Source organism: Genypterus blacodes, unplaced genomic scaffold (assembly GCF_046128005.1).
Source record: "Genypterus blacodes isolate CSIRO-AG114 ecotype Tasmania unplaced genomic scaffold, CSIRO-AGI_Gbla_v1 ptg000034l_1, whole genome shotgun sequence".
Classification (NCBI taxonomy): Eukaryota; Metazoa; Chordata; class Actinopteri; order Ophidiiformes; family Ophidiidae; genus Genypterus; species Genypterus blacodes.
The window spans coordinates 45001-58037 of NW_027466847.1; the positions used below are offsets into that span (position 1 = coordinate 45001).

A 13037-nucleotide genomic window follows, 5' to 3' on the forward strand; every position below is an offset into this window, starting at 1 on the left:
CCGACCGCCCAGCCGCCCTCCTCCCACGCCCCCAGGTCCGGCTCCGAGGGGCCGCCCCGCTGCATCTCCGTCCCCCCGTCCTACGCCGACATCCCGCCGCCCGGACCCCCGCCGGGTCTCAGCCGCACCCTGTCGCCCACACGGAGGCCTCACACGCCTGCAGGGCGCGTCACGGTGCGGCCGGCGGGCGAGAGGTCGGCCCTGGACGTCCCCTTCACCGTGTCCCCCCGCAGGGCCAAGTCTCAGATGCTCAAGGTGAGGAACTCTCACCAGCAACAAACGTGCTTCACCTGCCTCACTCAGGGTCAGGCTCTTCTCTTCCTCTTCCTCTCTCTAACTCTGTCTGATCTCTGCCGTCTGCAGGCTGCGACCCTGGAGAGACGATCCATGCCTCCGTCTGGCTACATCACACACACAGTGAGCGCTCCCAGCCTGCACGGCAAGACGGTGCGTCCCACACACACACACACACACACACACACACACACACACACACACACACACACACACACACACACACACATTAGCACCATGTCTGGTTTATAATCTGAATTCTCTTTTCCTTGTTCATCTCTGTAACATGGAGCTTAGAGCTTCCTGTGGGCGGAGCTTAGGGGAGCGATTCCTTCTTCTCCTCTGTTTCCTGACTTGTTTACCTTTGCGTTCTCTCTGCCAGCATGCAGCAGCTCCACACCCAAACACCTGAGCTGTTTTAGTCTCTACTAAAGCAAAATGTGAACAGATATTGATCAAAACCTGGATTCATGCTGAGTCGGCACAAAGCAGTGGGCTGAGCCTGAAGAACTAAACTGCAGTGTCACCAGCCTGAGTCATCCTGAGTGTAGTCTGCTTGATAACAGAGAGAGAGAGACTCGTTAGACAGCAGCCTGTCTCACTCTGTGTGGCGTTCGTGTGCCCGACAGCCCGAGGAGCTCACGCTGCTCCTCATCCAGCTGAGGCGGCACCAGGCCAAGATGGCCGCCGCCCGGCAGCACACGCTGGCCCAGCTGCAGCGGCTCAGCGCTCCCATAGAGCCGCACCACAACCAGATCCTCAGCGCCGCCGCCGCCGCGAGCACCAGCCCCCTGTCCCACCTGGGCCACCTGGGCCATGTGGGCCTCTCTGCTCCTCTGGGCCCCTACAGCAGCCAGGTGGGGGCCCTGCAGCATGTCGCCTACCTGCCCCCCTCCCCCCTCTAGACTTTAGCAGGAGTTGCTTGAGGTTGCCACTAAACACCAGAAGGGGGCGCTGCACTGAAACCTGAGCTGTTGTCCTGTTCTCAATGGAACAAACATAAGGACAGTAAATTAAATCACCTTAAACTTGCTCTCAGCTGTATTTCTCATATTAATCAGTGAGAAACCCACAGAGGCTTGAAGCTTCACTCTGCTGCTTTGAGTCCATTTCATTTAATCAAAATTGATTGATTTTGCAGACTGAGATGTTTTTGGGTGAAACTACAGACCAGCAGTTTTTTGTTAGCTGGGACCTTTTTGGGGACGTCTGTGGTTCACCCCAGGTCCCCGGGCCTCTGGATCCACCCTACTGGGACGCTCATGTTGCTCTGTGTCTGCTTCATGTTTAAGGAGCCAGACCAAAGTCAAAGCCAGGCCCTGTGTTTGACTCGGTCTGTCTTCCTGCCCCCTGGTGGTGAAAGTACGCAGTAACGTTCAATTGTAACTCTCAGTATGAGTCAGGACCAATCAGCGTCCCTGCTGGTTGATCTTGTGGCAGCCTCCAGCTGAAGCTCCTGACCCGGTTCATCTGTCAGCCATCATAGATCCATCCGCCTTTGTCTCCATGTGTGGTCGCTGGCTGCTCCGTCTCCATGCTGTGCTTGTCTGTAGCGTGTGGCGCTGCCGTGTAGCTGGTTGCCCGTGGCGACGTGGGTCAAGTCTGTGCCTCGGCGCTCCTGTGACTCGGTCCTGAGCCGTACCTGCTGCTTCTCCTGTATCTGGTCCCGTCCTGGTCTTTGTTTGTTGTTGTAGCCGCTCCGTGTCGTCCATCAGAGAGGATCAGGAGGTTCTCTTCATGTTCTGCTGCATGCCTGAGCCTCTGTGTGACCTCATGCTACACACACACACACATCCACACATTCATCCCACCTTCACCTGACCTTGTGTGTGTTTCCTCCTCTCACCTGTGTGTCCCTGCTGCTCCCCCTGCAGGTTGATGACACCTACATGCAGCTGAAGAAGGACCTGGAGTATTTGGACCTGAAGGTTTGTGATTGTTTCTCCTCTTGCGTCTCCTCTGTGTGATGCTGATGTACTAACACACTTGGCGTCGCATACTGACAACCACTGCTAACACAGATTGGATTGGAAATGTTCAGGCATCTCTGTGTGAGCCGATCTGAGCGCCTGGTAGTCGTAGCTGAGCTCTAACTCTTGGTTGGCGGTTTTGGAAGCAGCCGCCATGTTGTGACTGCGGCTCTGTGTCTTTGTGATTTTGACTCCCAGATCAGAGCTCTAGAGCCCCTGATCCTCGCAGTTCACAGTTTACTACTGCACTGCACTGCTGGGCCTCTCAGGCCTCTAATGAACGTAAGCTCTATGTGTGTGTGTGTGTGTGTGTATACTGTATAACAACAAATGGTTATACAGTATGTGTGAGTGTGTAGTGTGGCTGTGTGTGTGTGTGTACGGTTGTGCTTGTGCATGTTGGTCCAGTGATCAGATTAAGGCACGTGTGTGTGTGTGTGTGTGTGTATGTATGTATGTGTGTGTGCGAGAGAGTGTGTCCATGTTTAGAGTTCCGTGTTCCGTGTTTTAGAAAGCCCATCCCATCGCTTCCAGCTCCACCTCCATGGCTTGAATAGCATCAAAGCTCTTCTGTCCTCGTGGCCTTTGACCCCTCCCCCCCCCTCCCCCTCCCTCCCAGGCTGGGACGGCTCGGCGGTGCATGTGCTGTGGCTGTGGCCCGGTGGTTGTAAAGCCAGCTGCTTCTTCCATCGTCACCTCCCTGACGCTGACACAGGCCTCTGCTGTGTCACACGTCAGCACAGAAACTCCTGAACGCAACACACACACACACACACACACACTCTCACACACACACACACACACACATTCTATAGGAGGGTGTGTGTGGGCGCTGTAGAGGAGGAGACCTTCTGTTCCTGTGTGTCTGAGGAGCTTCTTCCTGTGGTTTAAATGTTCCGGGCTGATTCTTCTCTCACACTCATACTCATGCACATGAGGCTGGAGGAGTGTGTCAGTCAGTCCACCACAGTATCGTACTAGTTTGTTGCTGGTCTGTGTGCCCTTTGACCTCTGTTGTGCCTTGGAGGACTCCAGTTATTAAACACAATAACTAACATCTGCAAACCCTCTCTGACCTGCAGGTGACTGGAAGTCAGACTCTGAGGGAGGCAGGGAAACCTGTCAAGGTGGCAGAAAGTGATGTGGATGTAAGTACACACAAGCTGTCTCACCTTTAAGTGATGCTGCAGTGAGAACACACCAGTGTGAGGCAATCTGTGTGTGTGTGAGAGCTCAGAGGAAGACTCACTGAGACCCACAGCTCCTCTGGGGTAAACCAGAGAGTGAGAGAGGGGCCGAGCTGATGTGTGTGTGGAGGAGAACATGTGTGTGGACACTGGGAGCCGTCGGTCTTAACTGTCGCATGTAAAAGTATTCAATCGCGCACAGTAAAAGAGAGAAATGTTGAGTTTCCCTGCAGCTCTTATTTCTTTACGCTGGTAGAAAACTTCACACACAGCTGCGTTTAAACAATTTATGAGAATGTTGGCTGAATATTTGATGAGGTTGAAGCAACATTACCACGGAGACGACACAGAGATCAATAATAGATTTGATGGAATGGTAAAAGCAGCTGTGAGTGTAAAAGCTTTATTACAGGAATGTTAGTTTGTTGTTTTTACTCCAGGAAGATTCATTAAGCCGACGCTTTGTCCTGAAGTCTGCTGAGTTAATCGGGTTTAATTAACGAGGCTCCGCTCTCTCACACTGTCATTAAAAGTGGCATGTGGGTCGTTCACACCCACTCTGCATAAAGGGCTCACACACAGTAATTACAGATGACAGAGACGGGAGAAGACCGAGCATTGTGTGTGACAAACCTGCCTTCACACACACACACACACACACACACACACACACACACAGCGCATGTACATACTCTGCATGTGCACACACACACCAGGTGTGCAGCGCCACAAGCAGTAATGAAGCCATGGAGCCGCTTCTTCATCAGTCGGGTCTGAGCGCTGTGAAGAGGCGCCGCATCCACTCAGCTCTCTGTCTCCCCCTGCAGGTGAAGTTGAGTCGGTTGTGTGAGCAGGACAAGATCCTGAAGGAGCTGGAGTCCAGGATCAGCACCCTGAAGGAGGACAAGGTAAACTGGTCTCTACTGGTCTCTACTGGTCTCTACTGGTCTCTACTGGTCTCTACTGGTCCTCTTCCATCAGCATGTGACAGCAAACAGAAGCTGTCAGAGCTTCCAGAGTCCAGATGTTCACTCATCTGGACGGAGGAAAGTGTGACAGGATGAGTGAACGTTTGTACAGGAGAAGCTTCAATTACAAACTAACTAAAGGAAGCATAAGAGAGCCTGGTGATGTGTGACTGAGTGGATCATATATAGAGGAAGTCTGAGGGGATTTGAGCTGCTGGTTGTTGTTATCAGCAACATGCTGCCCTCTAGAGGTGAAGACTGATATCTACCCAACAGACTGAGGGCAGCTTTTCACACTGAGTCTGCTCTGAACCTCTTCATGACCTCTGACCTCTGACTCCCCCCCCAATAGGACAAACTGGAGTGTGTGCTGGATGTGTCCCACCAGCAGATGGAGCAGTATCACGAGCAGCCGGCTCACGCCCACAAGATCGCCTACCAGCAGAGGCTGCTGCAGGAGGACCTGGTCAACATCCGGGCCCAGATATCACGCCTGTCCACGGTACAGCTGTGTGTGTGTGTGTGTGTGAGAGAGAGAGAAGGGGGGGAGAGGGAGAGAGATTGTGCTGCAACAGCTCCATGTTTTTGCTTTATGTTTCTGACTTGTGTGTGTGTTCGTGTGTATAAATATTATATTATGAACTTGCATGTAAACAGAAATCCTCACACTGTTTTCCTGTGAACTCCATGCAGGAGATGACACAAGCCTGGGAGGAGTACAGCAGGCTGGAGAGATCTGTGGAGCAACTGAGGGCAGCGCTGCAGGCACACATGAACCACAGCGCCACCCAGCAGGTGAGACCGGCTACTGCAGGCAGACAGGGATCACTGACCTGTCGCTCTTCTACAAACTCTGGATTCACTCTGTCCACAGGGTTTATTGACAGCTCGAGTTAAGGTTGTGCTAGATTACATCAATTGTGTGTGTGTGTGTGTGTTTCTGTGTGTTAAACTACAGCAAGACAAAGCCGAGATGAAGCGTGAGCTGTGGAGGATCGAGGACGTGACGGCAGGACTGAGTTCCAGCAAAGCCAACTACAGGATCACCATCGACTCTGTCCAGAACCCAGGTAGGGACGACACGAAGGGACGACACGTAGGGACGACACGTATGGACGTCACGTAGGGACGACATGTAGGGACGACATGTAGGGACGATACTTAACTACATGAACCCTGACTAGTTTGGGCGTTGCAGCTAGCTGTTGTGTATTTCTTGCTGTTGTTGTGTTGTTGCGTGTCATTGTTTCATTGTGTGTTCGTGCTCCACCAGAAAGGAAATTAGTGCCTTCAGTTTCGGCCCCAGCAGTGCCTTCCTACAGCGCAATTCAGCCACCGCCCCGGAGCTCCAACCCCGGCCTGCTCTCCCACACTCTGCCGCACAGCACCGTGCCAAAGTGGGTTAGTATCGCAAAGTTAGCTCACGCAGAATGGAGTCGTTCTTACTTTGATATCACCACAGACCGTCCAATGTCCTGTAAGATGAAATATTCACCCTTCCCCCTTTTGTCGGCACGGTTACCCCCCCAAGGCAGAGGACAGCGCCCCGCCCAGGCCGCCCCTGCCACGCCTCTACGACTATGAGGAGACGCCCCCCGTGGTGCCCCCCCTCCCCAAAGAGGCGTCCGTCATCCGCCACACGTCGGTGCGAGGGCTGAAGCGCCAATCAGACGAGAGGAAGAGGGACAGGGAGGGCGGGCAGTATGTCGCCAACGGAGACTGTAAGGTATCAGCTCAGTTAGTATAAGGACAGGAAATCATCTCCCACTAAGGGTTGTAAATGTATATTATGTGAACAAAACCCATATTTCCTTTTTGATAAAGCTCAGAACCTACAGGCGATGAGTCTTACACATGTTGAAATAAGACTAACAGGTTGTTTCAGATAACGTTGAAGTGCTTTGCGTTCAAGCTTCTTCTTCTTCTCATAATTATCCCAAAGTCAAACCAGCTTCCTGTCCCACTTTCGCTGTTTCAGTCGGACTTGCGGTCCTATCTGAGTGAGCCGGAGCTGCCGGGGATGATTCACCACAGCGCCGCGTCTGAGGTGGACTACCAGTATTTCCCCAGCAAAGGTACAGTGTGTGAGCAGTAACGTGTTTACCTCACAGGAAGCACAGAAGAAGAACAGGCCCTGTTTTTGTTTACACGCTGCCAATCCGTCTCTGCAGATCCGGCGGTCTCCTCCTCACGACTGAACCAGTCCAACACCATCTCATCCTTTGTCACGCTGAGGCGAGGCCCCGGGAGCTCAGCTGCCAGGGTGAGCAGAAGTCTCCACCACGTTTGTGACTCACACTCATCCACTGTTTATGAAGATGTGCACTGTTGTCTGTTCTCCTGACTTCCACTGATTCACCTGATAAAGGTTTCGGTGGTTTACAACTAAATGAGGTCAATGACTTTGTGTCTTTTGTAAGTTGTTGCATTCTGGATATTTTGCTATGGATCCTGACTGAAGTGTCTCTTTCCACCATCATTCTCACTTTCTTGCTTTTTTCCTCTCCCATATCTCTTTCTTTCCATTTTTGAAAAAAACCCTCTTTCAACCAATCATTCCGTCCCCTCCTCCTTCTTCCCCTCCACCCCACCTTTCACCAGGAGCGACCCAAGAGTGCCTTGGAGCATCTGTCCCCACCTGCGGAGGACCAGCTGGCCTCTGGCGGCCAGCCGCGAGGCCGCATGAGCGCCGAGGAGCAGCTGGAGCGCATGAAGCGCCACCAGAGGGCGCTGGTCCGCGAGCGCAAGAGGAACCTCAGCCAGGGCGATCGCTCGTGCGCGGGCCTCTCCACTTCCACCGTCACCAGCCAGCGCTCCTCCTCCTCCTCCAGGCTGCCCTCCAGCACCTCCGACCCCCAGGCATCTGTACGTTACCCCCCGCGCAGCAGCAGCAGACACAGGGAGCACCAGCACCACCACTGCTACTCCACCCTGCAGCCCCCTGCCACCTAACAACTTCACGGGATGCTAACACACTAGCGCTCTCTGCTTTGTGTAACCAGTGGGTGATGACTAACAAGCTAAACGGCGGGACTGCTAGCTGGTTTGGTTAATGCTTTAAGAACAAAGGGAGTCAAAATGAGCACAGGGAAAACTTCAAAAGCTAAAGAAAAGAGGAACGACTGGACACAATCGCTCCTTGTTTATTTAATTTTTTAAAGATTTAGGGGTCAAAGTGAACCTTGTCACCACCGCCCCCTAGTGGGACCTCACTGACACAATTCTGAATGTAAATCCTCTGAGAAAAAAAGAGTAAAATGGAGGGCGTCACTCTGCCTTCCTCTATGTTTTTATCATCAGAAAGTAGAGCGAGCAGCCCATTAATGTACATCTACTTACCTTGTAGTTGTACACTTTTATTTATTTACTGAAGGATATTTTCAGTATATAGCTGTACAGTTATATTTTGTAGAGATTTGGTATATAGAGCATATAGTGGACTCTGGGAAATGTTGGAAAAATCCGTTTTCAGGTTGAAGATAATAAGAAAGTGGCACCAATCATGATCTCACCTCCCTGCTTTCCTTTCTTCTGATGGAATCCAAGTGCCTTGTTTTGCTGGTGATCCCTTTGCCTTTGCCCCAGATTTACCTCCTTAATCAACATTTATGTCAATCACGCTTTCTTTCCACTATACAGAGTCATATCCACTTTACCAGAGCGAGCTTTAAGGTTGCTTTTTGTGAAACGGCACAATTTAGACGGATAAATGTGAGGAGATAATGACAGGTTTGAATCCTAGAGGAACAGGCTTTGATGTTCTTACAGAAGTGGTTACTTGCTGTGTAACTGAGTGCAAACAAGTAACAGGATGAATGAAACTTCCTTTGAGATGATAAATGGTTCTTAGCAGTCTGGTATTAATCAGGATTACAAACTAACCCTGTTTTTTGTTTATCAAACTACATTTCCTTTAACCCTGAGGTCTAATTTGGCGTTGACAGTGAGCAATACTACATTAACCTCTGTCTGTGCTGACACTCATAAAGGCCAGATCATCTTTGATTACCTTTCTACTCCACATCAGCATATTAAACATGTTTACACCATTTTGTATTTAAATTAACATCGTCATTAACACAGCCTTTTCTCGTGCTGACTAAAGGTTATTTTGTATCGTTTGATAAATACATTGCCACACATTGAAGTTGGTAGGAGAAGGTGTGCGTACTCGTCTCCGAGTGCTCCTCAGTGGCCTCAGCTGTGCTGCGTTATGCATCAGAGACATACGGGAGCAGCTCAAGCAAGCAGGCAGACGTTACAGCAACATTACAGACGATAAACAAGGAGCAAGAGACACATTTAGCTGAGAAACCTCCAGCCAAACCCCCTGGAACAAGCACACCTGGGCAGATGTTCAGATGAAGGAGACTCGTATCTTCAATATCTCCATCTTGATTATTACAGGAGATATTAAATAGAGATGTGTGATCTGTTCGGAGCTCCGTAGCTTTTCAAGATGAATTGGATTTGTTCTGAATCAGCTCCACCTCAGCTCGACTGGGCCTGGATGACATCCAAGTCGTACTGATCCAGATCCAAGGCCAGTGTTGGTTTGAATCCCTGCTTTATCGTCCTTAGTTTCTGCTACCATCTAGTGGTACCTTAGTGTTAACACAGGACGAGCAGTCTGAAAGGTCGTCTATGGCCTAAAACTTGCAAACTCTGATTTGGATCACATCAAAATCTACGAGCTCAACAAAAACATCATAAAAATAGTAAGTAATTTTTGAGGTATCTTGCACACTTACACACACACACACACACACACAAACCCCCTCATAAACAAGAGGATGTGTTGGTGATGTTCTGGTCTTGGTTCCTCTTCCTGTCGCTGGCTCCTTGTTTTAGTCTTGACCCTGAACGCCTCTCTGCCAGATTGCTTGAACCTCTCCCGAGTTCTGTACCGGATGATCAGTGAGTCACATTTTTACAGGAGGTTTTATCAGTGGAAGGGTAGAATTCTAGTAGAGAACTTAGAGACGTGAAAAGCTAATCACCACCTAACTCTGTGTAATGGAGAAGCGACGCACAACTCCGCTCCATTTTCTTTTTTTATCATGTAGAGATTTGCACTCAACAATAAAGAGAGTTTCTTGCTTCTGACTCGTCCTCTTGGCTGTGTTCTTCCTAACCTGGTGGGGGGTTTGATGGATCTGGGGGCTGCATGGTCTTCTCTCCTCTCTCTCCTCCTCTGTGTGCGTTTGATCCTCCTGAGCACAAACAGGCATGAGATTCTTCTCAGAGCATGCGAGCACAACTACAGATCAGATCCTGCTGCAGGCTACTGGAGTGGGAAGGAGGCATGCATGGCTTTGATTCTCCTGGGGTGATTACCCACAAGTACCCATACACACACACACACACACAGAGTTTTCAGAGAATAAATGAGCCTTCTACAGTTTAAGTCTGTGTTTGGTGTGAACAACAGTAATCAGAGCTCCTCAGGTGTCGTCCCTCTGTGATGCTGTGATGCTAAAGCTTTGCTGTCTGTTGTCCTGGTAACGCATCACAAAGTAATTTGAGTCAAATTTCACAGCAGTTTCATTTCCTAAAGTATATCCCTTTATAGCGTTTTTTTTTTACATTTATATGTAGTAAATCTGTGATCTCAGATTATTGACTTTCTCTCTGTAAAGCAGCATTCTGTCAGTTCTCTTGTTAAGAATGGCATGTAGCTAGTTAGTAAGTGCGACTCTGCTGCCAATGTTTACGTGTCGGCCCAGTTGCTAAGCTAGCTCAGAGTAACAGCAGTGGGACTTGAGCTTTATTCCACAATAAAAATCTCTAATGCGTTTAATCCATTTTAATCAAACTGTAACTAATTCCAACATCTGCTGTGGTGACGAACCTGAAAGCTTCCAGCTCTGTTTGGCCTAAATAACCAAATGTAGATTTGTTTGTTTTAAATTCAAATAAACTCCAAATGAAATATAAAATGGAGCCTCTAATGTAACAGAGGGCCTTGTAAGAGACTGCAGATTTTTTATTTATGATGATTGTCTGACTTCTGCACGTCTCCTCCCAGGTGTTTGATTGGCAGGAGGAGCGACCTGGCGCAGAGGGCGAGAGTGACGAGGGCCGGAACCAAGGAAAGGAGAGGGAGAGGATGGATTCAGAGGGGTGGGTGACGGCCACAGCCACACACGTACGAGAGGTGGACGTGGAGCCTCTGGACTACGACCTGGACATCAGCAGAGAGGTGCGGCAGTTACTTCTTATCATAAGATTCATATAAAGGAGATGCAGGTGGCCAGCTGACCGCTCGTCTCTCCATCTGACCTTTGACTCCAGCTGGCCAAACCCAGGAAGGTTCCCATCCCAGAGCGCTACGTGGAGTCGGACCCCGAAGACCCTCTGAGCCCAGAGGAGCTGGAGGAGCGCTCCCGCAGAACCCAGCGCATCAAGAACATGCTGGCCAAGTCCAGGTAGGCCGAACGCAACGGAGACAGTGCAGGAGAAGATTGTGGGAAAGTGTGTCTCCGTCACCTCTTCAGTAGATAACACACATACAGTGAAACAGTGTGTGTGTAGTGTTCTAACTCAGGTTCTCAGGTTTTCTAAGATTTTCTACCTTGGAAATGTGAGCTCTGTGTCTTTGTGTGTGTGGTGTGTTGGATGAAGCGAGTCTCTACGCTGTTGGTCTGTGTTCCACGTCTGCCTGAAGGGGGCGCTACAGGTCCCCAGGTGCCACCCTCACTGGTTTATGGATCTGTGCGTGTGTGTGTTTGCTCACAGTGTTCAGAACCTGCCGCCGTCGTCGGGGCCCAGTTCACCTCTGGACTTCAGCGAGCTGGACTCGGCTCTGCAGCAGCAGGAGAGGATCATGAGTGTTTCCCACGCGCTGGCCTCAGAGGCCTCACGCAAGAGCAAGCTGGTCGCAGGTCAGTATCCACACACACACACACACACACACACACACACACATACACACAAACACACACAGGATCCTCATTTTCCAAACCGTTAATCTGAACATGAAGGAGAGAAGAGGAGCAGCCACCGTGTTTTCTGTTCTGGATGTGTGACACTTTATCTTTGTCCTGTGATCTCTCTACAGTTTGGCACATTGTTTTGAATCCTATGTCCTTATTCTAAATGTGTTTTAATCGACGTTGGTTAACGAGGATGGGAGGACTCAATCAATCAATCAATCAATCAATTTGATCCTCGAATCTTGTCGTGTGCAGGGAGTGAGTGGTTGGAGAGTCGGTGAACATGTCTGGTCCAGGTAGAGCTGCCATTTCTGTCCTCATGGTGTGGATGTGTGACGTCATATATACAGTGTGTGTCTCTGTGGTGTGTGGGGCGTCAGGAATGTGCACAGATTGAGATGAAATGAGGTTTCGAGCCATTTTGGAAAGTTCTCTTGCACTTTTTCCCTTAGAAATGTGTAGAATGTTCACGTTTGCCCATTTTTGCTCTTAAAAGGATGTCATCTTTTTGCAGCAAATCTGAATTTAGGAGTGAACTTGCGTAGCAAATGTTTTATCGGCCTGAGGCTCCTGACCTGTGAGATCTGTGCACAGTCCTGGTTCTGGTGAAGTTCTGGCCTCTCATCTGCTGCTCTTCTGAGAGGGCTGCTTGGGTGACGTCCGCTGACCTTTTCTGTGTGCAGATTGTGTTTTGGTGTGAGTTAGGCATTTTCCTTACCGTAAACCTTGATTGAAATCCTGCAGGAATTCCCAGCATTCAGTGGTTAAGTACACATGCAGTGTTCTAGATCACCAGGGCCGAACAGTTGCTATGAATAACTGAACCACCCACAATCCCGCTTCATTTCAGATTTAGTAATATTCAGGTATTAAAGTAAGGAACAGTTGCTTATAGGATCAGCCCGTCCTGGCGATTGTGGCTTTTCTAGCCATGTTAGACGGATCCTCGCTAACTTTGTCTGGCCTTGCTGTTTTCCTCTCCTCAGCCAAAGCTGCGGCAAAGCGAGAGCCACAGGATGGACGGACGTGACTCCGGGCGACGGCGCTTCAGAGAGAGACGACCGTTTCTCAGCAGTCCACAATCCAACAAACAGCTCACTTGTAACTAAAGCCCTTTTATAGTATGAGTGAAAACGTATTTGTTCATAAACCAGTGTCCACGTCACAGTCGTGGAAAAGTAATCAGGTTTTCCTCCGTCAGCACTTAACATTGCACATTGAACAGAATAATGATTGATAACACGAGTGAATCGCTTTTATCAGCAAATCCCTCCTGGTGTTCTGGAGTTTGGTCTGTACTTTCAGGAGTGACTAAAGAAGACGCGGAAGGAATGATAACGCAGGTGTTTTTAGATCTAAACGCCTGTTGTGACATGAATCATTTATTTATTGAGTGAAAAGCTTTTTTTTTGACCTGCTTCCAATGTTAACTTTTGTAACTCAACACTGCCGCCAAGTGATCTTAGAACCACAGCACACGAGACAATTAACACACTGCAGAGAATAAATGTTAGACAAATACATTCATGTTTGTGTGTCTTTATTCAAACAATCATACAGGCCGTGCTCATGAAACTCTTCCTTCAGACTAGTAACAACATGTAGGATCCTGGAGTCGTTGTGGTATAAATACACATTATCTCACCTGAAGGTTTAACGGTCTAGAGAAGGCCACTTTCATAG

At 49.5% G+C, this 13037-nt stretch overlaps 1 protein-coding gene across 3 annotated transcripts in view; it reads left to right on the top strand.

Moving 5' to 3' along the window:
* LOC142995955 (pleckstrin homology domain-containing family A member 7-like) overlaps positions 1-13037 on the top strand; it is a 56098-nt gene that overhangs the window by 42876 nt on the left and 185 nt on the right. For 2 of the 3 annotated variants that reach the window (XM_076146816.1, XM_076146818.1), the window contains exons 9-25: positions 1-255; positions 364-447; positions 2169-2222; positions 3347-3412; positions 4279-4359; positions 4772-4921; positions 5113-5214; positions 5378-5489; positions 5693-5820; positions 5951-6145; positions 6398-6494; positions 6591-6682; positions 7021-7284; positions 10448-10621; positions 10714-10847; positions 11158-11303; positions 12341-12917. The exon at positions 1-255 is cut by the window's left edge and continues 301 nt beyond it. In XM_076146816.1, the coding sequence (XP_076002931.1) occupies positions 1-255; positions 364-447; positions 2169-2222; positions 3347-3412; positions 4279-4359; positions 4772-4921; positions 5113-5214; positions 5378-5489; positions 5693-5820; positions 5951-6145; positions 6398-6494; positions 6591-6682; positions 7021-7284; positions 10448-10621; positions 10714-10847; positions 11158-11303; positions 12341-12384 (2178 nt within the window). In that variant the 3' untranslated portion in view covers positions 12385-12917. The remainder of the gene's footprint in view (positions 256-363; positions 448-2168; positions 2223-3346; positions 3413-4278; positions 4360-4771; positions 4922-5112; positions 5215-5377; positions 5490-5692; positions 5821-5950; positions 6146-6397; positions 6495-6590; positions 6683-7020; positions 7285-10447; positions 10622-10713; positions 10848-11157; positions 11304-12340; positions 12918-13037) is intronic. The other variant, XM_076146817.1, reaches the window with a different exon arrangement.